Source organism: Plectropomus leopardus, chromosome 18 (assembly GCF_008729295.1).
Source record: "Plectropomus leopardus isolate mb chromosome 18, YSFRI_Pleo_2.0, whole genome shotgun sequence".
Lineage (NCBI taxonomy): Eukaryota > Metazoa > Chordata > Actinopteri > Perciformes > Serranidae > Plectropomus > Plectropomus leopardus.
This window is the reverse complement of record NC_056480.1, coordinates 12,024,894-12,052,242: the sequence shown is the minus strand read 5'-3', so window position 1 is coordinate 12,052,242 and position 27,349 is coordinate 12,024,894. Positions and strand designations below refer to the sequence as shown.

General features: G+C 37.5%; 2 protein-coding genes across 2 annotated transcripts; one reads left to right on the top strand and one right to left on the bottom strand.

Annotated features, from left to right (window-relative positions):
• The first annotated feature begins 853 nt into the window (after positions 1-853).
• On the top strand, positions 854-6,192 carry tac1 (tachykinin precursor 1). Its single transcript, XM_042507051.1, has 5 exons — positions 854-1,249; positions 2,948-3,050; positions 3,136-3,159; positions 5,789-5,845; positions 5,969-6,192. The coding sequence occupies exons 1-5, from the start codon at positions 1,130-1,132 to the stop codon at positions 6,013-6,015; spliced, it is 351 nt and encodes a 116-aa protein (XP_042362985.1). The 5' UTR covers positions 854-1,129; the 3' UTR covers positions 6,016-6,192.
• A 3,272-nt stretch (positions 6,193-9,464) lies between these two features.
• On the bottom strand, positions 9,465-25,050 carry asns (asparagine synthetase). Its single transcript, XM_042506585.1, has 12 exons — positions 24,997-25,050; positions 22,802-23,057; positions 19,823-20,060; positions 19,536-19,721; positions 19,333-19,434; positions 18,400-18,527; positions 17,703-17,829; positions 15,475-15,581; positions 14,023-14,123; positions 12,837-12,918; positions 12,539-12,694; positions 9,465-9,888 (listed from the first exon to the last, which is right to left on the bottom strand). Exons 2-12 carry the CDS (start codon positions 23,048-23,050, stop codon positions 9,679-9,681), a joined length of 1,686 nt encoding a protein of 561 aa, XP_042362519.1. The 5' UTR covers positions 23,051-23,057; positions 24,997-25,050; the 3' UTR covers positions 9,465-9,678.
• Between the last annotated feature and the right edge of the window lie 2,299 nt (positions 25,051-27,349).

The window sequence follows — 27,349 nt, the reverse complement described above, 5'->3', positions numbered from 1 at the left end:
AGCCTGCCACAGTATTATCAACAGCCAATTATTTATGCCTGAGAGAGCCACTGGAGGAAGAGCAACTGTGTCAGGGGGCCATGAGCCTCCCTGCCCCCCCTTGGGAGCGCCACTGTTAAGAGTAAAAACTATGTTAAACCAAGTGCGTCACTACATACTAACGCGACTGTTACGTTATTGAGTGAGAGTAGAGGCTTTCCATTATGTTCATATATCTGCTTTCAAGATTTCAATGAAACTAGAAAATACTGTTTGCTCTTAATTTTGATGTGATGATAGACACGTGTGCAGGAACAGTGAAGTCCCTCCACCTTCACCGAGTTTCACCCAAATTTCCATGTAGAAGTAACAGACTTTAACATGTATAAAGGGACTTTTTACTTTGATATAAATGAATTAGAAAAACAACTCATCCATCAACTGTTTAGAAAGAATACAAACGTGAATACAAGACTGAGCTCCCTCCGCTCTCTTTTTCAGGGGCATAAAATCTTCCAATACATAAGGCCCATTAATCATGAAAATACTGCATAGAGTTTTATGATGTGATAAATTATTAGTTCATCATTAGACAGATGCTCTTTTCAGTCGGATTGCTGAGTGGTGGTAGGCACTAATGGTGTCACGATGAATTTCTGAATATTTATGATGAATTCAAATTGCATTCGGGGCTGATTTTAAGGTGGGGAAAGTCCAGTGACGCACATCATTTAGAGTTCGTGATATCAACTGGCTTTTCATTGGTACCTTAACTGACTACAGTAACTAACTGGACACGAGTAATCCCATTACTGGTATGGCTGTTATATAGGAGCGCATGCAAGGCTTTCTGGACAGCAGGGCGCACGAGACGAGAAGCAGTTGCTGCAGAGACTGAGCGCGCGGAGAGCTTTGGAGACAGTGGTGGGATCCCCGGCACAGCGTTTTGACGCACGCACGCACGCGCTATGGACTACTGTTGAGCTGTGAGGGAAGAAGCAGTGCGCGCACAGAACTGCAGCGGCTCGTGCCTCCAAGCTCACTAATTTAGTTTTTTTTTAATTTTGTTTTAAAGTCAAGTATCAGAGGTTATTTGAATAAAAATAGCGAGTCTTACGTATCCAGTCGAGGAGGAAAAAAGAAGTTCGGCATGATGAAGTTACTGCTTTTACCTGTTTTAATGGCTTTTTTCGCCGTCGCCCAAGTTTTTTGCGAGGAAAACGACCCAAAAGAAGAGGTTGACTACTGGACGAACAGTAATCAAATCCAGGTACTCTTGGGCAGGGGGTTCTTTAAATATTATGTTATTCGAAAATATCACTTATTATTGGGTTCTATTGTGGAAGAAAAAATGTAGGAATAAAATGTTTTTTTTCTATCCTGGAAGAAAGTTGCATAAACCTGTGCCTTCTAACTTTGTTTAACCCAAATATGAAAGTGAAGATATAAAACTGGAAATATGTTTAGCTTTTGTTTTTACTCAAGGATGTTGGTTTATTTTACTTAAGTAAATTTAATCCCAGCAACAAATTATGCAATATAATGTTTTCTACTAAAACCCAAATATTATCTTCTGCGCATTGAAGTTGAGCAAAAATGTATGAGATAATAGGCTTTGGGATAACTGCGTTTTTCTTTTCTTCTTTTTCTTTTTTTGAGGATGTGGTAATTTTTATCCATTACTCAAGCTCTCCAATTGCCATGTTGAATTGAATAAAATATATATTATTAATAAGTAAGAACTAATTAGATTTAAGACTAGTTCTGTATCTGGTTCTGTGACTGAAAAAGTGAATCAGTTTGGGCTTCTAGGCTTCAAGGCTGCATTTCCTAAAAGTAGAAACAAATCAACCAATGTGGATAATTCTGTTCTCAGTGCAGATATCATCAATTTCCCCCAATTAATGTGACAATCTAGAGATACACAGGATAGAGCAGATGCTAATTCATTAGTAAGCTTTTAATTAAATATTTTTCACTGGATTGCATCAGGTGAAACACTCTTAAAGAAAATCAGATTTCATGACTCAGTAACACCCATCATGGCGATGGAGACGGTTGCAGTTCCCAGAGCAGCCAGCCAACAGGAAATTAAATCAATCCTTAAGTGCACACTATAGAAGAAGCTGAAGCCCAAACAATCTCCATTGCCATGAAACGCACGTCCTGCGTTTGACATTGCACATTGGACACTTGCCAAGCAGCTCCATCAGTAGCCTAAACTGTAGGCCGGAGCCATTCTGCAGATGAATGAGGCTGCAATAAATCATTACAACTTAATGTGCAAGACATTAGTGGCCCCCAGGTCCATATCTCAGTCAGACTAATGCACGCTGTGGAGATATATCCTGAGATGGAGATAGGAACACTTAATAAAAGTTCAAAATGTTAGCCTTATATGGGTTATTACGCTGCGTAGTTTATGAGTGTGTAGGCAAGGGTGTAGGTTTGATATTGGGGTTTTGGGGTCCTCCACTTAAAAAAAAAAAAAAAAGTATTCTGGTGAATTTGGTGGTAATTTTTTTCATACATTTTTGTCTTTTCTGCATCATTTTCTGGTAGATAAATCCTTTTTTTTTTTCAAAATTAAAGCCATCTGCTACTTTCATGTTATTATTAGGAAGGACAAACGCACGTCTCCTGCATTCCCCACAAAATCTGCGCCAGTGTGTAGGGGAGGGCGGTGGGCTGATGCTGGTAAAGGGGATGCAATTATTGTACTCTTATATAACAGGCCAAAATAAATGTCACATTGAGGTGCATTCAAGGAACAGCTACATTTAAGTGACACGTTTACTAAAATACCTTCAGTTATTGCCTTGTTTTGTCCCCCAAATGTCTTTATGAATTGGTTTAAACATTTTGGTGGCACATGACATTAAGTATTACAATAATATTTCTAACCAGCCTGGTTCTACGCAATTCTGCTTGGTGTATCTGTGAACATTTAATGACCCCCCTCCCTCAGGATGGCTGGCTATCCAACGACCCATTCAGAGAAATCCTCCTGAGGATGACAAGAAAGCCGCGGCCACATCAGTTCATCGGTCTGATGGGAAAGCGCTCCATGGGTAAGAGCTTACTCTCAGTAGCTTACCGACTTTTTTTCCCTCTGTGGTCCGACTTTTTGACCTCACTCTCTCTTTCCTCCCACAGCAAACGCACAGATCACCCGCAAAAGTGAGTATCAAATCACTTACTCTGTTCTACTCAAAAGTCAGGAAGAAGAGGATACTCCTAAACTCCTCTTTTATCACTATCCAGTTAGAAACTCCTGTAATCATATTTGGTCATGTGTAGGTTTTCCTGCAATGCTTTCGCAACCCCACACTTTTTGTTGGCCTAAGGGTGAGCACATTTAACCCTTTAAAAACTGAGCAAATAGATTTGATTGAACACTGGGAGAAGGTAATGAGCAACTTAACAAGACATGGCCCAAAAATGGTAAAACGTTACAAGAAAATCAACTGAAAATAAGCACACACACAAAAAAGTGCAAAACAAAAATGAACATGAAAATCATCTTGAAAAGGTGCCGATAAAAATGTGTTTATTTTATATGATCTTTTTTTCCTGTTACATGATTTTAAATATAAAATTGTTCTAATCAAAAATATCGTTTTCGGGACATTTTTCCCTATTTTTGGATAAACTTCTAATAATTCCCCCTTTTTTACAATTTTTTTTTTGTAATTTTCTTGTCACCTTTTTGAGGGGGGACTTATCCCTGTACACCCCTAAAATCTATACCTATGGCCCCACTACTGCGTCTTAACCTTAAAAAAACTCATTGAAACCCACCGATCTATCTGAAATGCTTCATAATCCTATGATAAGATTCAGTTTGTATTCCTATGGCCTTATGTATGAGAAAAGCCATATTTGTCAGAATCAAATGAATTTATAGGGCTTTTTTGTGTGTGTTCCCCGTATTTGACTGGAGCCAGCAGGTGTTTCAGGGGATATATGTGTTTATCTCGGACATGAACTCGCCCCCACTAAAAGTAGAAAGGGTGAGTCATTTGGTTTCCGAGTTCCAGAAAGCATGAATAGATGAATAGCGGAAGCTCATTTGGAAAAGCAAAGCCTTTCACATTTCGCCTACAATATTACAAATTGAGTAGAATATGTATATTTATGTCAATGAATATGAAAAAGTGGGAAACTGGAGGAAGCACAACATTTCACAGGGTTTAATTAATTGACCAGAGTTGATTGTTGCAGCTTGTCTTTTGATTGCTGGACCACATTAATTTGTCAGTGAGGAAGGTGGTCCAGAGCAGACGTCTGTGTGTGACAAAGAGGAAAGAGATAAAGAGCACACTGGAAAAAGAAATGAGGAGGAGGGGATTTTCTCTTTTCTCTGTCAGGTTTTTTTTTTTAGTCAAAATTATTCGCCCACTCCAGTTAAGCAACACAGTGCAGCATAAGTAAATATACATCTAATTTATTCTTCTTATGCAGGCATGACTAGAAGTCACTCATCGTTAGGGAGATAGAAAGAGCCGGGATCAATGCCCCAAGGACATCTGAGTTAAATTGGATTGTTTACGCTTGTGCTGGATAGAGGGGTTAAAACAAGGATGCCTCTACTCTTACACTCTTACACAAACGTCTTAAATTAAATATACAACAGACAAAAACTGAGGCATTGCTCAGGTTCAGTAAGTTTAAGATCTGATTTACAAGGGCACATTTTATACATTTACCGATAATTCTCATCAGTCTAATGCAAATATTGATGTTTGTAAAATAAGATATTCCCCCAGGGTTCCTATAGTTTTATAACAACCCAATCCAATACATCACCCCTCCTCCCCATGATCATATTACAGTCCATTACTGTGATTGACAGGGACGCCAGTCAGCCTGTGATGCAACTGTTCGTCACATTTACACCACTGCAAACCTGGCAGGACCCACAGTATCAGAGTTAGTTAAAAGTAAAATACTTGAGTCCACATGTGTTGCAAGTAGAGCCAGAGCTACCACTAAAGACAAAAAGGTCGCATCCACAGTAAAGAGATCCAGAGGAGGACTTTTCATTCAACAGTTACACAGCAGCTGTCCGCAAGCGTACAACGCAAAAAAGTATCAGGCAGGCGTCAGCAACCTTCACTATCAAAAGACCAATTTTGCCAATTTTGAGAGAGCCATATGTGGCTCAGAACTACAGATTTCCTAGCTCTGTCCCAGGGAGACTCAAAATTAATCTAATGGGTTGCAAGGTGGTTAAAAGACTAGCAGGAAATGGCTCCAAAATGAATAAAAATCTAAATAAATAAAAATAAATAACAACAAAAAAAAATGCCCTTGAGAAAATGCTACTATGAAAAAATAAACACATTTTTTAAATAATTAATCATTTTAATAATTATTTTAAATATATCATTTAGAGAATTATAAATATAATTTTCTGCACAGCTTTTCCTTGTTTTTGATTACATTCTAAACTCCCTCCAGCTAATTTTCAGATCATTTCTTTGTCATCTTCTCCTTTTTTTTTCTTACAGTATATTTCTGTGGTATATTTCTTGCCAAGTTACTCATTGGGTTTTCCCCCGTGTTTTGGAAAGAAATCAAACTAATTCTCTATGGTTTTAGAGTTTTAAATGCTACTAAAAGGCATCTGAATGCAGCACAAGAAATCTGGTCAATCCAGGTGTTAAAGGGTTTAACTTTTGACTTAATCAATTCTAAAGTTCTGCTTATGGCCCTGGTTTAGTTAGCTAAAACATATTTTTGCTGTGAAATTGCCAGACAAAATCGTGTAAGGGGACTGTTTCAATAAAAATATCTTACTTTGAAGGGCATAAAGTCAACTCTTTTGTTGGACTGATGGGGAAAAGGAGCCAAGAGGAGCCAGGTGAGTTAAATTCAAGTAAATTCTGCTCATGTCAAGACACACATGCTACTTCTTACTTTCTTTAGAAAAACTGACAACAGGGCAACATGTGTGCTAAAGCTAACAAGCTTTCTCCCTCTGCAGAGTCCTATGACTGGAGCACAATACAGACATACGACAAGCGCCGCTAAAAGTCACCTCTTCACCTGTCTGCACCTCATCTAACCATTCCTCATCCACGGGAGGGGCACCTGATGCTGGTTTTGTTTTCTCCAAACTATGTATAGCTGTTAGTCAAATAAAATGATTTTGTTTTCACATTGTAGTGATGTAGCGGTGCTGTGCCTGTGCCAGTTTCATTTGTCCCAGCAGAAGGTAGACTGGGGCGAGAAGAGCGGGAAATGGTGTCATTATCAGTGTTAGTGGTTTCTGTGAGCGTTTTTGACCATCTGCCATGCTACAAAGACTAAATGTTGTTGTGGACCATCAAAGCAAGGCTATACCCCTGGGTATGCTGAAAACTGCACTGCCAAAGTCACTGTATAGTGCCTCATAACTGTTTAATTGCAACTGATTGTTCTATAAATACAACACATTGGGACGGAGTCTCATTTTGGCTTTCAAGTGACTTTAGAAGAGCTGTCATGTTCTCCACCTGCACATGTGGTGTGATTGGACAGGATACCTGTGTGTTTTAGTGGTTTCACAAATATTAAAATTATTTTCTTTACTGGTTCAACTTAAGCTTGCAAGTTGTGAATTCCTTGTGAAAAAAAACCTGTTTTTTTCCGCGCATGGTTAAAGGTGAAGTAAAGGCGCACTCTGGTGGATGGCAGAGGCACAACTCGAGGCACACAATTTCAAGACAACACATTTCCCTGCCAGGAGGTCAATTTATTTTTGCAGCAGTTAGTATGAAACAGACAATATATGAGTAGAAAACAAGTCAGACAGACAAAGGTAAAGTTTGGAGGTGGTACAAAATTAAAAAATAAAAAAAAAAATAATAAAATGACACAATCTATTACAACAACCTTCCAAATGACTCATTTGAGTAGTATGAAACTTACAATGTTTAATTTTTCCTCAGTGTCAAAGTCGCTGTAATGGTAACTGAATTGCAATGGCAAAGGCAATTTTTACTATTCCCACACATTTTCATGGATAAAATTCCTAAACTTTTCCATGATTTTTCAAAGACCTATAATCTTTTTTTTTAACGTCACGCATTGACGCATATAAGAGCTATAATGTGCTGCTATGTTACATAACATGGACGATTATCCATGCAAGATAACTGCAATTTCATTACACGCAAAAAATTCCATGACTTTTCCATAACTGTCAATTTCTTTTTTCTAATTACATTACATTTCCAGGCCGTGAAAATGTATTGTAAAATCAGTGGAAACCCTGATTTTTATTTAATCTACTGACAAGTTGCGGTCCTTTTTCAAATTGATGTCACAGTCTGAAAGTTGGCAGATGTCTTTCTGTATTTATATCGTACTGCCCGACCCCAACTTCAACATTATGTGACACACACAAACTTACAACAGATGTTCGTTTGCATAGCCAGTCCTAACCCAAGAGCCAATGATTTAAAAAATAAAATAATTTCACTGACAATGTTCACATATGACACACATCTACCCATGATGTTCTTTACACAAACTGTATATTATACTGTGCTTCAAAAAGCATCAACCTTTTTGTTGTCAGCAGCTATAAATAATCAATTCGATGAAACCGATATAGAAAAATATGAGAATTTACTGAGGTCATTTTCCACGTAGGAATTAAATGCAGACAGGTTGAGTGATCATGAAGTAAAGTCAATATATGTATCATAATGTCTGCGGTCATTTATGCGGCCACAGTGAATAAGTAGTACCAGCAAGAAAATGCTGCTGAACTTATTTGTGGATTGAAGTTGATATTGTAGCTATACTATAGTATAATATAATCATTTTTGTGCGCTTAAAATCCTGTTTTAAAATATAATTCTATAATAATATTATTATAGAATTATATAGTAATATAATAATTATTCTTTAATTTCACAACAGAAATGCTAAAGCTCAGAGTCAAGCCACTCAGAATAGTTTAGTGGAGCGCTTTACTGCAGCTGCTCACAAATCTGCTACTACAATAAATCATACAGCACCCAAAAGATGATGAGTGTGTTTACTGTGATGGATTACCCGTCGCAAGCAACTTTCAAGTCTGCACGTTCAATTTCATTTCTTAGAGTAATGAAATGAACTGAAACTGATGGCTGCCTGGAAGGTAGGACATAAAACTTATGCCGAGTTGTGTGTTTTGGAAAATGGTTGGCAATAAAAAGATTGTGTATGGTCCCTTTAAATACAATGCAGATATAGGCTTGGCACATAAGTCTAATCCTAAATTGGAGTCATTATTAACTGGTCTTTGTCACACTTTGATGGAGTTTGTCAGATTTAGTTGCAGGAGAATAACCGATTTGCAGCACGCTGATTCTTTTGGCTGCCACACAAATGAAGAAAGCTTCTGCTGGCATCTAGTTTTGGTAGTTGCCATAACACATAATGTACCTGCACATAAAGAACAGTTGGGATTTGAATAAGATCTAAGCAAATATCAGTGGGTATGTTTAACAGAATAAAAATGTCCCTACCAAACTGACACATCACTGAAACTACCCAGGGCTGGTTGTGCTTTTGTAACTGTAAACTAGATTTTATGAGACTTACTTTTTATAAGAATGAAAAAGACTGTTTTTTTGGCTTCTGTACAGGCCTTCATCAATGGGACATGCTGCAGTCACCTGCATAAAATGAAATGGCATGTGTGTCGCCAGAGGTGCATAATCCAAAACAGATTTGATTTTCTAATTTTGATTTAATTTAATTTAATTCAATTAATTAATTTAATTTTAATCAACATGCCTATTAATACAGGTCATTAACAGTCAGAAATTCACCTGTGCTACTGCACAACCAAGGCGTTTTGTTCGTTTTTTAATTTTTAATTTATTTTTTGTACATAACTCTCAATTTGTTTGCATGTATTTCTTCTTTTTATGCCTTTTGTTGTATTCTTCTAACTATGTCAGTTTCTCTTTTTTTTCCCCTTTATTTTATTTTTTGTGTCTCTCCTAAAGTAGAGTGGGTGTTTGTTGTAAAAACCTGCAGCCTCCTGACCTCTTCTGATAAATTTCTTATTATTCATTATCTGGATTTCATGCATACTTATGTGTGTGCAGATCAAATTGAAATTTATTTTTAAAATGACCTGAAAATCCTAAACAGCAGATGGTTGTACCACGAAGCAAGATTTGTGGGTTAGCGAGATATGTTGAGCCTAAAGCCAGACTTGTTGTGTCACAAAGGTGGCTCTCTTTGAACCTGATCGTCACTTAAAGTTATGCTGCACGGCTAAGCTGATTGATATTTCATTAGTTTTGACTTGAAATCAGCTAAAAGCACCTCTTACTAATAAACTTTTTTTGCTCACTCATCACTTTATAGTCTATCAGTCTATCAAAGGGAACTCATCACTAATGCACTTCGTCTAACTGGCTGAGCTGTAACATTACATCGGCTTTGTTGAGCCAGCTAAGGCAAAAAAAAAGCCTGGCTCTATCGATCTCGCTTCGTGGTACATCTCCTATGTGTGACGCAGTGCTGCTGAGTCAGAGTCTGACAAACTCCATCACAGTGTGACGAACTTCATTCGAGGTAAGAAGCTCGGTATGACTAGTTAGCCAAGTTAAACTGAATCTGAGTTTAACAGAGTCAGGCTAAGTATGACACATGTAGAATCCCCTAACATACTGCTCAGTGACTGCGGCACACAGCTGCTCCAGTCAATCACTGGTCTTTATCAGGTTTATAGATAGCCAGGGTTCGAGCCGATGGGTCGGTGGCGTTGATCCAGCGTGGCATCCAAAAATGGGAGAGCCAGTCAGCTCGTCCCGGGTAGTGTTTCTCAAACACCTGTCTGAAATAGTAGGCCTCTTTGTTGGTTGGAGGGTTGTGAGGAAATGTCTTGCGAGCCTTCTCCATCTGGTCATCGTTCACCTGAGAGAGAGAGAGCGTGCAGGTCAGACACTGTGGGACCGCAGAGGTGTTTCTGTGTTACTCAAAATATATTAGAAAACAAGCAAATAAACATTATTTTTTTACTATCTTGTATACAAACAGCAACCTGCGAGGCTGAGAAACAAAGCCAAGTACTGCAGTTCCTCTAATGGCCACTTGAGGCTGGCTCTAAGAGCGAGTCAACTGATCCTGATAGATCTCCATGTTAAAATGTCCGACTTTACAGCAGAAATAAACTTGTTCACAGCCAGGTCCAAAAAAAGGTTTCAGTCTTTATAGCTAAGTTTAACATACATAACTTAAATCCCCTGTTAATGCTCATAGACCCCCATGTTAAAATATCTAACATTACAACAGAAATAAACATGTTTACAGCCTGGTATAGCTAATTTTGACATAAATAACAACTGTATAAGGGTGATTTTTTTTATAACTCACCCTTTCACATTTTAAAGAGGGCCCAAAGTAAAATACTTTTAAGGGCGGGGCTGCTTAAGTGACGGGCTGTCTGCGTCAGCTTCACCTCTTGCTCCTCCACAGCTCCAAAATCTTGTCCAAATTTGGTCATTTCTGGCTCCAAAAAAATCAAGATGGCGAGGTCCAAAATGCCGAACGCGAGGTTTCAAAATGGCACTCCCCTTACAATGATTGACATCACGGTAGCTGCGTCCATTTAATATACATTCTGTGGTTGTATAACATCTGTATACTGTGCTTTGTCAAAATTAATTACTAAAGCCATTGCAGTCTGTACATTTAACACAAAAGCAAGAAAAAAACATGTATTTTCAAAATTCGTACATGTTTTTTCTACGGCCTATGACAGTCCAAAAATATTTATTTACATGAGCAACTTGCTTCCACATCCAAAAACTAGAGTGTTAAAACTCAAATCTGTTATGTCATGAAGTATAAAGAAGTTATAGATGACACTGAGAGCAATGTTCTGAGTTTAAGGGTACATCTAATGGTTCTGAACGTAGAGCACTACAACAGACAAAATCACCAGCACATCGCACTAACAGCAGCAATCACTGCAAAGTAAACAAGTGCTAACTGATAGAATTGAAGACTTATGTGAACGTGGCAAACTTGTTGATTTGTGTTGTCATTTTTTGCCGTGACTGTAGAGTTTAAAGACATATGGTTGTACACTACGGTCTGCGATAATGTGGCGTTTCTGCTGTGCTTTTTTTATGTACTGTGTTGTTATGCTATTGTCTTTCATAAACCAAATCTACCAGCCAGGAGGCTGAAGCGTGTACTGCTGAGGACGCAGGTAGCAGCAAAACATATTTTAGCCTTCTAAAAAAAATCTATATCTGTTTTAAATGAACGCTTTATTTGGAATATTTTCTTTGCATTACCTTACACACTAACTGAAAGCAGTGGCAGACAAGCAAGTCACATGTTCTGTGGAGTAAAATTACTATTTTGTCAATGGAGTGGTGGCTTTGAGATAATGATTTAGTTCCCTGTTTAAAAAGGCTATCTGACAGAAGCGTAAAGCGGGAACAGTACTCTTAATATAGCATACACTTAAACTGATATTGATTTCTTTTGGTGGTTAAAAACCACCTATTTAGGCAGTGTTTGCACATTACTATTACTTTACATTGTGTGAAGGTTTTCTACACTGAAGTTATAGTGAACAAATGTTGTGATTCTGTCTTAAAAAGGAAAACAAACATTCTGCAGGTCCACAAAATCAAGCTCCCATTCATTATCTATGGAGCAGCTCCAGACTTTTTACCACATGACCTCAGAAATCTGCGTCTTTTTCGTTTCTGACTTTGAGAGATGGTAGTTCAGGTGCACAGATATTGACTGAAATAATATACTGTAAATCATAATTTAGGTGGAGTTTCCCCATAATAAACAAGGCCAGTTTCAAAAGATTAAGAGAATCGATTTGGTTCACAATAACCTGGTTTTTATCTATTTTTCTATAGATACTTTACTGCACAGCACGTGGTAAAGTAAGGCACAACAATGGCAGAGAGGAAAAGAAGGAGCAGATAATAAACGTCAATTTGCACAAAAACTTCAGAAGGGATTTCAAACGTGACAGAGATGAAATATCTCAGTCTGTTAGTGCTGTTGCTGCTTTCAAAATCACACCTTTGCATGATTACCTTATTGTTTAAACCCTGCCTGCTGGCTGGCATCTGAAATGTGTGTGGTAATCAGGGTGTTATGGTGATGTTAAATCAGTGACGTTAGTACGAACAAACATTAACTACATCTCTCTTTCTCTTGCTTAATCACTTGTTTCCTGAAAAGACTGTGTATGTGCGCTTGTGGGAACCTTGGATGTTTCCAGCGTGCGGTTCTTGTGTGTTTGAATCCTGCCATCACCACTGCACAGCTCCATTATGTTCTGCAGTGGACATTTTTAGTTAGTTAACTGAGTAGGTTTATATCAGAGATAATATCTCCTATGTAGGAGATTAAATCTTTTGGCCAAAATTGTCCACAATTATCTAAACCACTCCAAAACCAAAATGAGTTCACCTCATATGTCAAAAAATGCAGTTTCGGAGACAAAATATCACTAAATTGTGTTTTTTGTTTGGATGTTTTTGGGATAAAGTCATACTGTTGAACAAAAGCTCAGTTAAACACGTACCATAGACTCCAGGTGCTCCTGCAGGTGGACGTACCAGGACTTCTTCACAGACATCATACCATCACTGAAGGCCTCTTTGCGCCTCCACAGGATCTCATCCGGGATCAGGCTGAGATCTTTGAAGGAATCCCTCAGCAGATGCTTCTCCACTCCGTGCTGCTCAGAAAGAACAAACGACACTTGTGTTACAAAAAAGCCACGGAGGAACGCTGCCTCCAAAGATCATTTCATGTTTTGGACAGTGACAAAAACAGTGGTTTGTGTGCTCAGAACATAACAGCTGCAGAGATGAACTGACCTTGGGAACCCTCATCTCCTCAGGCAGAGAAAGGTAGTACGCTGTGAATCTGTGATCCAGGAAAGGCACTCTGAGCTCCAGACTGAGAAAAGGAAACGTCAGATGAGTTGAGATAAATAAATAAATAAATAAATAAATAAATAAAGGCAAGTCCATAGCTCATCAAATGATGAGGAGGGAGGATTGTAGAACATATAGCAAATAAATTATTTCCCACAAAACTGAACTATATATTATTCATCCCCTGGTACTGCATAGAAAGGTCAATAGCTCCATTACTTTTAATTATCACTGTTTATAATTAAGGTTCTCTCATTTTTAATTCAGTTACTTATATCACAACCACTTTTATCTTTTTGGCTTTGATGACTTTCATTACAGTAGATATTTAGGGCTCATTATTCAGGTTTAATTCATCACAGTTTGCTTCAAATTAAAATGCAATATTAATTTTACCTTTTCGTGGCTAAATTAAAGATGAGATCTAAAAACCTCTCAGGCGTTTAATCAAGGCTACTGAAAATTACATTCTTAAAAGCTGTTGCACAATATTGATTAGCGCAGTTTCTAATGTCGGCCTCTTATGTCAGTGTTTTTCCACCCGATTAATTAGGTGACTTGCCAAATAAAAGTGAAAAAAACAGAAATGCACAGATGGAGCGTGCTCTATTTTTGAGTACTGGGAAATTGATGATACTGAACCAACCACAAAATTTAAATGTTTTTAGTAAGATATTCCACATTTGTTGTGTCATTCAAAGCCAGAAAAAATCCTAAAACGTGGATGTGTTTCATGTTGAAATCATTTATAGATCAGTGAGTCAATCAACATAAAATTAATGGGCAACAATTTGAATAATAAATTAATCGTTTAAGTCTGTGATACTCAACTTGCAGCCCGAAGAGCAAATCTGGCCCCCCAGACATTTTCTAATTCATGATAAAAAATAAAGCGATTCACACTAGGAATTGTTTTTTGTACTTTTAGTATACATAAGGTGCCAGAGTGCATAAGGCAGCATCAAAATCGAGCTTGTTTAAAAATAAAAAAACGTGCCAGTGGAGGATCCCCCGGCACCCCCAAGCAGAAGTCCGAGCTAATCCTCTAATGCCCTAAAACCCCTGAAATATCCTGAAATCCTAGAAATGTCCTGGCAGTGGTGATCAGTGAAGTGAAAGGTGTTACCCATGTGCAGCAGTGGTGCGATCAGCACGGAGGGCGTCAAACAGGTAAAGTTCCTTTAACAGTCGAACACTGTCCTCTGCAGCTGCTTTGGGAGTTGGAGCCTGAAGGCAGAACAAAGAACAAATCTTAATAAAGATTCATGCCAGCTACATGGATAAATACATACATGCAGTCTGGTCTCACCCCCCAAATATGTCAAAATATGCTGCATCGGCAATGCAAAAGTTGGCTTACATGGATAGCCCAAAAAGCACAGGACTTTGACCCAGGAGACTGGTGTTCATGTCTCAGGTGAAACTACATGTGAGCACTACGTTATTTTGTCATGTCAGTTGTCACGCAAGTCGACTGGGGAGACTAATGTCAGCCACGATCTTTTCCTAACTCTAACCAAGTAGTTTTATTGTCTAAACCTATCTGTCGACCTCTTCTTAGTCACGAGTTGACTCACGTGACCAACCGCCAACCTCTTCTGTGTCAAGATATAAAAAAGGTAGGACGACTGGGAATGAGATTACACTGATAAATGAATACCCGGCAAATTTCTTGACAGTCCAATTAATTTTCCTGTCATTTAATGCTTGTTCTCGGTCTCTCTCGACTTGTCTCTTGACCATAGTCGCGTTCAGTTCATGTGCTGTCATGTCTCAATGAAGTCGCAAGTAACATTGACATAAAAGACAGCTACTGTATATCTGAATGTGCTGAATGACATCAGTTAAACAGACAGATGAAGTCAGTAAATATTCCTAAAAAGAACTTGCAAGATAACCTCTTCAACTAGGCCCCTACCATAGACCCATTTTTGTCTGTTTTAGGGTGCAAATGGCCATTCCAGTTTTTCCCTCTCCAAAATTAACTTCGGAGTATAATTTAATTTCCTTCCTTACAAGATAACATGACACGGTTGGTATCAATAGATTCCTTAGGTCTTGTTATATATGATACCAGTATCTTCCACTCTAGTCTTAAAACTCATTACAGCCTCTGGAGGATTGTAACATTGACAGAGGAAGTCAGCATCCTCACACAGTGGAAAAGGAAGAACTATAGATAATATAAACTTTTATGAAAAACAAAGCCCTGGGGTGTCCTAGGCCCCTAGGAGGAACATACACGTAGAGGCTACGTCCCTGGAATAACTTCACCAAAAACCTGCTCTCTCTAGATCTGATCTTTAATGTGAGCTATCAAACAAACGCATATTGTTGTAAAAACATATCACACTTCACTGCAGGTGAAAGATTCAGCCACTAGAGGGCAGCAAAGATGAGATTTACAGCTACTGTTAAATGACTTCCTGCAGTTACACATACAGACACTCTGAATTACACTTTCTTCTTCTTCTGCTGCTCGACTCAACAACTTATATATATATATATATACACACACACATTACTGAAATATTTTTGTCTGGAGTGAGAAGTGGTGACTGGTGTCTGGAGGACTTGCCTTGTGGAAGTAAATGTATCCCTGAGTCAACTCATCCGAGCCCTCTCCAGAGAAGATCACCACACTGTCCGACTTCTCCCTGATGTACTTTGACACCAAGTACATCCCTAAAGTGGAAGATACAGAGAAGATCAAGATGGCACTCAGAATTTTCAAATCACGACTGAATGACGAAGGCGTCATAATACAAAAACAATATAATATATAATCACAGTGCAGGAGGAGAATTTGGAAGATGACCACAATTATTAAGGATGATTTGAACAGCCTTGATGATTCATTATCACTGAAGCATGTAATCTGGGCTCACACTGGTAATAAAGAGCTGCACATCTGGAACAGATGCGCCAAAACTAAAAACATATGGCCACATTTTTAAATAAAATCATGAGGTGAAAAATATAAATTACAATAAAAATATGAATTATAGAACTATTAAATTAATTAACATTTAACGCATTAAATGAGTGTTACTTTAGTAGTCAGGGTTCCTACAGTTTAAGGTAAGTGGAGTTATAACAGTCTTTGTAACGCCACTCAGAACAAAATTTAAAACCGATTACACAATAACCAAAAAAGGAAGAAAAAGAAACAGCAAATTATATGAATTACTTCAGGTTAATTGTAACATAACATGTCACTTTTTGGTGATGCTACTGAAAGAGGAGTTTGTCTTACTAATTATTTAATATCTTACAGGGCAACATCAGAAAAAAAAGATTCATAAAAATCCTACTTTGTATGTCTGACCATTTTTTAGACTTGAAAAGATTCATTTAAGACATTTTAATACCAATTAAGGCCTCATTTTTCTAAATGAATTTAATGCCTGTTGAGACTCTTTAGGGATCCCAGGGAAACTCGGTACTTCATCTTTGTTTACTCATGACATGTTATACATGTGTAGAACATGTTGGGGTTTTTCTTTCACAGCTTTTTTTATTATAACTATCAGACTCAAAGTTGTATTTCTGCATTTATTTTACTAGGATTTCATCACTGCATGTCATTATATATTATTGTGTCATGGATTCTAGATTTTTATCATGAATGTGATGATGTCACGTTGTGTTGTGGCACAGTAAATGTCCGATATGTTGTCTTCATTGACCTCTTTCACCATTTTACTAATCTCACTGGTTTCCGCTGTGATTCAAACAAGCCAATCAGGAGGAAAGGAATGCAGTGATGCAGCAGACACGTTTTTTGTCACATGAATGAGCACATTAATCAGAAATGCGCGACAGCCCTTCAGAAATGTGAAACTAGCCAGCGAGACGAAGCTGTGAACTCCCCACTACTGAAATACCTCGTTGGGAATCAGTTGATTTTGTTTCGTAAAGTAGGTATTCCCTTTGATTCTGACGTTCTTATTTAATTGAGATATGACAATATAGAAATTATAGATAAATATAGATCAAATTTTTTCCCATATACTGATTTCTTTCCCTTTTAAATAATTATTTAAAGAGATGCGTTGCCAAATTTCAACCCACATTGTATCAAAACAATGTGGGTAGTATGAATTTAAATTGATAATGTTACTGCACTGCCTATTTCTTGCCTGAAATGTTTTCAGAAACATATTTCAATGTCCCATTTTGCTGTAACAGCCAGAGTTTATTAACAGGAAATGGGCGCCACACTGCTTCCTGCACAGTGAAAACAGGCTGAAAAAATGAATCAATTGGTAAAACTTAGCAGCATAAAACTAAGCAGCACTTATCAAATATAAACCAAGATTCTGTTACTGAGTTGCACATTTCTCACCTCACACGTTTTCAGAAGCATGTTTTAGCTCACTGTTTAACTGTAATACGAGATCTGGCCGGCCGCAATTGTGTCAAACAGACAAGGTCACATCACTTCCCCTACCGGATGCATTCCAGCAGTTACAGGTTTTCTACCTTTTAAGCAAAAGCGAAACTTCCCACAGTCCTTTTTTACTGTTTTCTCTGGTCATGGTAGCACCAGTTTCAAAAGTATTTGCATCTTTCTACTGTACTGAGCACTTTCTTTCTGTCAATAAAATACTTCTTTACTTGTGGAGCTGCGCGCAGTGTATTGATTCACGCAGCCCCTAAGAGCTAATAGCTACCCCATCCTTCTGTCCCTTTCTGCGCTGCTGTTAGGAAGAGGCTTAAAACCTGTATCTTTTGATATTATTTATTTTTTAGTCATTTTAATTTTCTAACTAGGTTTCCTAGCAGGCTACAGCACACACTCACCGACAGAGGCACGTATGGTGGTGATGTCATAGGTCTCCAGGTGAAAGATGACCTCCTCTACAGCTTGGATCCCTTCTTCTGCAGTGAAGTTCACCTCATGGTGCTCACTGCCAATGTGAGCCGCAACCTGACAAACAAAAACCACAAACTGACTAAACACTGATTAAAAGACTCACTAAACTCAGTATTTTATTAAGATTTACGTAATGACTGTTGTATTTTATCTCTGTTTACTGTCTTGTTTTTGCTGCTCTGTATGTAACGCGTGTGTGTGTCATTGCTTCACACAGCCTGTATGGTGATTTGTACCAAAATACTGTTTATTGTTGCTGTGTTAATGTTTTGTACTGATGTTCTGCTGTTTCTTGTTGCTTTGCATGGCTTTTGTTTTGTATTGAGAATCCTTGGCTGTTTTTGCTATTGCTGTCTGTATGGTGTCCTTCCATCTTTCTTCTGTAAATGTTTATTTTTTTATAGGTTTAAAGACATCTTGCTACAGCTGAAAATTAACCAGATGCTAACACTGGCATATTTATAAAAATGTTGATTTATGTGTGTTGTCCTTATAAATAAAATAAATGAAATTAATTTATTTACCGCAGACTGTACAAAGAAAGTAAATAGTCAAAAAAATCTTAAGCTGGTTAAACATTGTGTGCATAATGTTTTCTATGGCAGAAACACGAGAAGAACTGACCTTGCGAGCAGCTATAATGTCTGGACTGTCCTCTGACCCGATTGAAAATGTCTGGATGGGATACTGCAGCTTCTCCTCCTTGGCCAGCTTCACCAGTGTAGCAGCAACCAAACTGGAGTCCAGACCACCTGAGGAAAAGACAACATGACTGAGAACCCTCGACAAAAACACTTTTCCTCAATAATGCCTCCCAAGAAGACTTTCAAAACCACCTTGAAAAGACGATTAAAAGCTGCTCAGCTCTTTACTCACCGACCTTGAAATCTGGACGTAATAACTTGCTTTTAATTTGACAAGCATCTCCTCGTGATGTGCTTTTGTGTGTAACTTTATATTTTGTGTGTTGTGTGTGATGTGCTTTATTTGTGTGGTTTTATGTTGCATTGTCTGTCTCATGTCTTGTTCTTTGTCTAACTCTGTATCGTGTTTTGTTTGTCTTGTGTGTGGGGTCATTTTTTTCTTTCTTTTTTTTTTTTTTACACCTTTATATTATTATGTTTATGCTCTGTATCTGGGATGGTTCATCAAATGGTAATATTTATGTTTTTAAACTGTACATGGTCCCTTTTAAATAAAGAAATAATGAAACATTTTATCTTTAAATATTGAAATGATATGATTATTGTGGGCTGAGTGTTGGAAACATCTGTTTATATGCACACTGAATATTGGCTGACTGCAAATCGACCACCTCTGTTTTAGTGAAATAACGGCAGCACGTAAAGAGAGGCACAAGTTTTAACATGGCAACATTTTCTCTTGTTCAGACAAGCTTGTAAATGCTGTGGTGGAGTTTGCCAGAAGGCTTTTGGGGGTGGTATCACACATATGGAGTAAAGTCAGATGGCTTTCAGAAAAAAAGGGTTAGAAGCTGGCGTGAAGTGTGAGGAAAGTACACCAACAGTGAACGCGAATAAACAGATTTTAAATTACCTGACAGGAGACAGCCAATTCTCCTGTGAGCCATGAGACGTTTCCTCACTGCGTTCTCAAACAGTGTTCTGATGTTGCTTTTCACCGTTTCCTCATCAAAACCTGTGGAGACATCAGTTTTATAACGTTCATATTGAAGAGTTAATAATAAATGATTTCCAAATGACTACATTTAAATTAGTTAACAATCAACAGCTGCATACTTGACGGCAGTCTCTCCACAGTGTCGTATTTGGCATGAGCGGGCTCTTTTGTGCAGCAGTGAAACTGCTCCATTCGGATGGACTGAACTTTGCCGTTCTGCTTCAAATCAAAGACCTCAAAGTGCCCAGGAAGAAAGGGAACGATGGTGGCAGGGGTAGCCATTGCATGGGTAATGTCTGTAAGTCCTGTGATCAGAATAACAAGCAAAGCAACACTGAAAAGCTGTAAAACATTTCGAACAAAAGGTATAAAATATTCAAGGCGAGGTAATAAACTATCCCATTACCTTTGGCCTCTGAGCAGACTGCAAGGAATCCATCGTCTGTGAGGAGTTTGAACAAAGGCCGGACTCCGTACGTATCTCTTCCCAAGAAGACTTTTCTGTTGGCGGTGTCCAGCAGAATAAAAGCGAAGACGCCATCCAGCAGAGACGCCATCTCCTGGATGCCAAAGCGGTCATACAGATGGAGCAAAATCTCACCATCCACTTGAGTCTGGTGATCGAAGTCAAAGTGCTTCCTCAGCTGAAAGACATTGAGGAAATGTCACAGACAGGGTTATTATTTTAGGTTTGAAACATTCATACCTCTCTATCACGAACAAAACACGGGATTGAACAAAATTCATATTATTTTGGCACGGGCAGAGCCTGGTCATCTCTATGGTGTCATTACCAACCCTGATCTTTACCTGCTTATCAAACCTTCTGTCATTTTCCCTATTCTGAGTATTTTTAGTCTAAGAACAAAAGTTGAGATGATTTAATATTTAATACAAAAATCTGACCTGTTCAGAAGCTTATTATGTTGTGGAAGAATTATTGGATATGAAAGTATTTGAATGTCATCATTAATAATAAGAATAATAACTATATGAATGCATGATTTATCCATAGTTATGGTTTAGGTACAGACACAGCTGTATGACGTGAAATACACTTTATAAGGGTGATACATTGTTCTGTTTTTTTTAAGTCTTTGGTGTGTTTTTGTCCATGTGCGTGCTGTAACAAGAGCTTCTCATATCTGATTTGTGTTGTTATTAAACTCACGTGTTCATGTTCACTGCGGCTCATCGAGTTCATCCTATTATTCATCAAAAGGAAGATTGACCGAGGGTACGTTTTTTCCACATCAATTTATCTATATTATAAAATAATGTGAATCACTTACACCTGAATGAAGAAATTAAAACAAAAAAGCGTCAAAAATATTTTGATATTGAGGCTACAGCAATGCTTATGCCAGCACATAGGACTCTTGCATCTGACAGAAGTTACATTTTTTTTTGGAATGAAAATCAGGTTGACGTTATTTTAAATGAAAAATGTCATGTTGTGTGGCTGTTAACATCATGACGTTTTGAAGACACTGGGTTTGGTTCTTTATACCCTACGATTAAATTATTATTACGACATTATGCTATGTCAAAATGACGGTGACACGAGACGTTTGCACACTGGATTTTGGTTACTTAACAAAACAACTTAAAACGAACGCAAGATCAATGTCATCTGTTGCCAGCATTCTAGGTCAAATCGACTTTGGCAATAGTTGTCTTGACATTGAATTTTAAAAAAAGGTCAAACAAATAATTTAATTTAAAATAGGAAATTAACTGTAAAAAATGCTAATAAACACACAATTATACACATATTTCTGTAACATAATTTTAAATATACAGCCATAACTAAAAATAGTTTTCTGGACATTTTCCCCTAATTTTATCTCTCTACTTAAAAAAAAAAAAAATTAGGTAATTTTCCTAATTTCTTGCAATTTGTGAGGCATCTCTTGCCCTAACCCTCGTTTAAACTGTGAATACCGAAATGCATCAAACATGAACATAAAGTGAAGAGAAAAAACCTAAATATGAGGTCATTTCTAAGACTATTAAAACAGTTTAAGAGCATCAGCACTGAAGAGATGATAAATGAGTAATTTATGCACATGTAAGATGCAAGGAGACCCTTAAAACAATTTACAAGTACAAAAAATGTGCTACATTCTACTGCAGGAAGTATTGGATTTGGTAGAGTCCCAAGACATTCACAAGAGGACAAATCTCAGAGATCATCAGAGATCAACATGCAGTATTCTTAAGAAATAGCAGCTCAGGTGAAGACTGGAGAAGCCGGCTCAACAGGTATCTCAGTGAAATATTGAAATGCGTTGAATAATTTGCATTTAACCACGTTAAAGGCAAATGACACAGAGCCTCCAGGATAACTATGCAGTTACCATAAAAAGAGTAGTGGGAGTGGAGGCTGCTGTAGCAGGTTCTTCAAGTATCTCAGAGAAATAGTGACGGGCTTATGTTAAAGAATCTGTGTTTTAAAAGAAGCAATGACAGAGTGTGGAAATTCTCTATTATATTATTTAAATAAAAGCAACAAATAGTATAGTATAAGTATAGTATAAGTATGATAGTATGATAACCAAAGTACATATTTTGCAGAATGCCATATTTCAAAATTTCCACTTTTTGTACAGTGTTGCACTGTATTTCGTAAATGCATCAAGATATTTGCATTGCATTTCTACGCATACGTAGAAGGACCCGCCAACCACTGTCACACCAAGTTTGGGATCAATCTGAGCTTGCATTATGAAATTACATGACTTCACATGTATCATCTCCATTCAGCTCCTACTTTCCACTGTCACAATATCTGTCAGTTCAGCCATTTTTGCAGTAAAATGGTTTTATACAAGAATGCACTTGTACGATATACTTTTCCCTCTAGCCTGTAGCCCCTCACCATGAATTAAGAAGCCCACTAAACTGTGAGGAAAATGACTGTACTTCATTCTTTGCTGTTGTGCTGCAGGAGGAAAAAAATCCTGACAATAACTCTGCAGTCATGTGAAAGAGGCCTTCTGAGAAAGTCATCCAAAAACTGAGGAGTTAGTTCAACAATAACAGCTAAATTTAAAGCAGAACAAGATAAATCTCAGATGTGACGCATTTTATTTTCTTTTAAAGTACTTCCTTTCATTTGATACTTCCCAAATTCATGTCTGATTAGTCACAAAAAACCGCAGCATGTGTTTCTGGTATATAGTTTGTTTGCCACAGAGGAGTGACTACTTTATTTTACACTGTTAAAATTCCCATTCAGCGCATATCTAAGTGCAAGTCTAATGACAAAATGCATATATCCTGAGCAGATATTTTGTATATGTTAATGTAAAAAATGTATGCTATGGATTGTGCAGATGTCTACTTAATGTATTCATAATAAATTCACTCAAGCATGTCTTACCGTGAGATGGTTGTAAATCTCTCCATTGTAGCAAAGCCACAAGAAAGGAAACTTCTTGATGCGTAAGGGTTGCATGCCATACAGCTGGTCCACAATAGCCAACCGGTGGAAGCCAAAACAGCAGTTGGTGAGGCCATTGACGTTCTCAAAGCGGAAGGCGTCGGGGCCCCTGTGAGAGATCTTCATGGCGCTGGTGCACTGAACTGACAGGCATTCATCGCTGCCAAACAAAGCCCAGATACCACACATTTTACAGCTGTGAAAGACAGAAGAAACAGAAATGATGATTAATGTGTAGTTACATGATGAAATTTTAACAAAAACCTTTTGCATAGAAACTAAATACAGTCCAGAACCAAAAAATATATTTATCATTTTTGGAAAACTAATACAATGAGTCTTAATCTGTTTACGATTTCTGAGAAGTGCAGTGTGTGTGTGGATTTCCTCAAACTGCTGTAAACCAAAATGCAATATTAAGAGAACAAAGAGCTACTGTGAGTTAACCCCTTGAAACTGGGACTGACATTGCTTTTCGTGTGCTGCTGTCAGATGCCTTTCACATGTGTTCAAAGCTTTGAACAAACATTAAATTGGTGCGATTTCTTTCAAAGACATGGTAAAAAAGCTAATGGGGAATTTGGCAAGAAATGTTCCACACATTGCAAGAAATTAGTAGATTTAGAAAATTGTTTTTCAAAAAATCTGAAAAAATACATTTTGATTTATCATAATTACATATTTAAAATTATGTTGCAGAATAATAACATTTTTAAGCACTTTTTTTAGGTCATTTTCTTGTTTGTTTGGATTTTAAGTCTTATTATCTCCCTTTTATTGTTTTCAGGTCATTTTCTTGTACTTTTTACAAATTTCTTGCTAACTTTGGGGTCATTTACAAATTGTTTTCATCCCATGTTTTTGAAAGAAATTAAGCCAATTTGTTCAGGTTACAAAGGGGTTAAGAGTTGTTTGAGGAGTTAAACAGAGAGTATTTGTTTCAACTGCTCTGAATAACGGAGCATCAATTACAATTGTGCATAGAAAGAACGACTGTCTCTTTTGGCAACAGTTTGGAGGAGGATTCATTTCCCGACGCCACAATGAGCCTTTACAAAGCGCTTAAAGTTTGCTGCTACCCTGTCTATGGTGAATACAGCCTACCGACTGACCCACAGGCCAAATTTGGTCCCCCATAGGATGCCAGGTGGCCCTCCAACCATTTTCAACTTCACAGTAAAAAATAAAGTGATTCACACTGGGAATTGTTTTGTTCTTTTTGTACATCAAAATAGAGCTTGTTTATCAAAAAAAGAGTGCCAGTCGAGGATCCTCTGCAACCCTAACAGAGGTCCTAACTAAGCTGCTATAATGTCCTAAAATCCGAGAAATGTCCCAAATTCCTAGTGTCGTCCTTAAATCCTAGAAATGTGCTAAAATCCAAGACATGACATAAAATCCTTGAAATATCCTGAAACCCAGGGAACATCCTCAGATCCTAAAAACATCCCAACATCCTACAGACATCCATAAATCCTAAAAACATGTATGTGACTGCTTCGACCTGGTCTCCTGTCATTTTCTGTCCCGCAATCAAAGCAAGTTTATGTGACTCTGTGTGAAGTTTTGTTTCACTTGAACTTTCACTCACCATGTTGGCTTCCCCATTTATTCCTGATAAACGATCAGACAAAGTCGGTGGTTATTCTAACTTGGATATAAATAATGCTAAATAGAGCACTGTAAATATACCATAAAGACCGCTTCGACGATAGTGAAATAGCGGACCCACAGACAAATTGCAGCTGCAGGATTTTCATTCAGCCAACATTATGCTCCGCTCTCACCAAACTCCATTCAAAATCCTACCTTTTAAACATTTGTTTTCCTATGGCTTAAATTTTAAACAGCTAACATCATGGCAACAGAGCTCTCATTAATTATTACGACGTATTGTTCAATTCCGCACACAAAAAACTGCACTTAAACCCAAGCAATGCCGATTTTTTAAAAAAAATAATCCGGAATTGCTCAATAGTCACGCTCAATATGTTTCTGTGCACTTTTGATTGATGAGCTATCAGAGGAAACGTAAAAGCTTTTGTTCGCAGAGTTCTTTTAGAAATTCAATTCAGGTTTAAAGTCACTATTTCTAAACACACGAAGAACACATACTTGGTCCTTGCTAAACGTACCGTTTTCTGCAGGTGGTCCCCGTAACGTTAGATGATGACTGAGACAAGTGATGTCTCGTAATGATGCAACAGCACCGGCTCCAGCGAGACAAGTGTCACTGTGAAACCGGAATCAGTGACTGTGCCTTCAGAATAAGAGCGTACTTCGCTACATGGTAGCCCTGTGCTCGCAATGTAGACTAACAATTAAATTAAAATTTGTTAAAAAAAATATTGAAAACTGCAGCTGGTAACCCTTTGGAACCTTAGCTTTACATTTCCTTTTTTTTTTATGAAGACATTTACAAGAAAATGACCTACAATTAGCACAAAAACATAACTAACAAAAGCAAAGAGGAAAATGACCTTTAAAAAGTGCAGAAATATATATACACACACACACACACACACACATATATATATATATATATGTGTGTGTGTGTATGTATGTATGTATATATATATATATATATATATATATATATATGATATTATTTAATGTAATATAATTTTAGTAATATACATAATTAGTAATACAAAGTTTTTGTATTATTTTTTGTAATAATAAAAAATTTGTATTTTTTTCTTCTCATTTTTTACTAGATTCTTGCAGTTTCTGGGACATATCTTGCCAAGTTGGTTAGTGCTTTTATTCCCCTTGTTTTTAAAAGAAATGAAACCAATTTGTTCAGGTTTCACAGGATCAAATGGCTTTTTGAATGGCGTCTAAACGCAGCATAAGAAAACTGATGGTGATCCAGGTTTCAAAGGGTTAACTCCAATGATTTAGGTAGCCCATATTGCCTATGTTAACATTTACTTTAGATTTATATATGTCATGTTTATGGAGGTGTTTATTTTTCCTCATATCTATTTTATTGTATTCCATAAAGTTTAAAATTATTCGGTAAAATGTTTTTATTTTGAAGGCTATATCCACGGATTAGTAGATGTTATTTTTGCCATCTTGATGGTGCAGCCTCATGTCCGGCTGCAACTGTAAGTAGGCCCACTGTTGCATCACCTAAAGACAGTGGTGAAGGAAGTATTCTGGTCTCCTACAGAACCGAAAGCACCAGAAATGTATCTTTACACAAATTATATAAACCTCGGAGGTATCTTAACATAGAAAGAAAATGTATACAAACCTGAGTAAACTGGCTTGATTTCTTCTTTCAAAAACAGCGAAAAAAAAAAGGCTATGAGCAACTTAAGAATAAAAGACCCAAAAGATAACAAAAAATTTGTTTAAAAAGTACATAGAAACTACCTGCTGGCAAGAAAGAAAAGAGAGAAATAAAAACCCCAAGAAGATTAGCCTACCCCCCCCCACCCCCACTTTTCCCTTGCTCAACAAAAAACATTTCAAAATCTACTATTTTGATGACTACTCACGTGTGACCTTACTGATGGTCTTTTTTGTTGTATGTTTAATTTATTTTTTATATAATTCCATTAATTGTTTAAAGCCCAAGGATGCAAGACAAATTCCCGTGACGACAGACAATAAAGTATCATCTTATCATAGATATGCTCTGATTTTTGCACAGCTCCTTTATTGCAGCAGCTTACATGGCAGACAACAGCAGTGTTGGAACTAACTACTGGACTTGTGGCTGAATGAGAGCAAACTCCTGCAGACATGTTGAAGTGGAAAGCACAACAACCTAATACCCCTTTTCCACACCAATTAATGTGTGTATGCAGGTTTTTTTTAAACACAGGCAAATCCACTAAAACAGGCAATTGACTACTTTTAAATTGCCAGTAGAGCAGGGCTGTGTGCACAGCTCTGCAGGAGATAGGAGATGGGTATGCCTCTCTGTGTGTTGAATTTTATTTTTGTTTGTTTTTTTTTCCTGTTGGCATTTTTTGTTTGTTTGTCTGTTTTTGTGTGTGTGTGTGTGTGTGTGTCACATTTGACGTCATGGCTAGATGGAAAATAGGTAAAGCAGCATGGATGGAGGCCTGTGAAAACTTTTCGTTTGTTACTTCTGTTTATATAAAATTTAGTCTCTTGTTTAAACTCAGTGCAGATTAAATTGGATTCATTTTTGAGCGCTGCTTAGGAGGAGACAGAGGGTTATAAGCAGTGGCAGATCATTACATCTTGCCAGTAAGGGGGCTAAAATGAGCATGTTTCCATTATTGCCGATCCAAGCTGGAGGCGACACTACTGCAGAGTCATTTGGCGCAGGTGTCGATTTAGACTGAAGACTTTCCTACTGCATCAGAAACCCAGATGTTAGTGGGTTTTTTGCACAGTGGGAAAGAGGCATAAAAGGTGTGCTGTTTTTGTGTCCATATACTTTTTCTAAGTAGGGTATTTTTCACAAAGCTGTCCATGAATGTGCAGACAACCAGAATATCCTTG

Bases quoted from the DNA above. Each gene is read 5' to 3' on its own strand.
- asns (XM_042506585.1), bottom strand. From the start codon at position 23,050: ATGTGTGGTATCTGGGCTTTGTTTGGCAGCGATGAATGCCTGTCAGTT. The intron at 19,435-19,535 runs GTATGCAGCTGT...ATGTCTCCACAG, and splicing joins TGTGGAGAGACTGCCGTCAA to GTTTTGATGAGGAAACGGTG. The intron at 12,695-12,836 runs GTCAGTTCATCT...CTTTCTGAGCAG, and splicing joins AGGAGATGAGGGTTCCCAAG to CACGGAGTGGAGAAGCATCT.
- tac1 (XM_042507051.1), top strand. From the start codon at position 1,130: ATGATGAAGTTACTGCTTTTACCTGTTTTAATGGCTTTTTTCGCCGTC. The intron at 1,250-2,947 runs GTACTCTTGGGC...CCCCTCCCTCAG, and splicing joins CGAACAGTAATCAAATCCAG to GATGGCTGGCTATCCAACGA. The intron at 3,051-3,135 runs GTAAGAGCTTAC...TTCCTCCCACAG, and splicing joins GATGGGAAAGCGCTCCATGG to CAAACGCACAGATCACCCGC.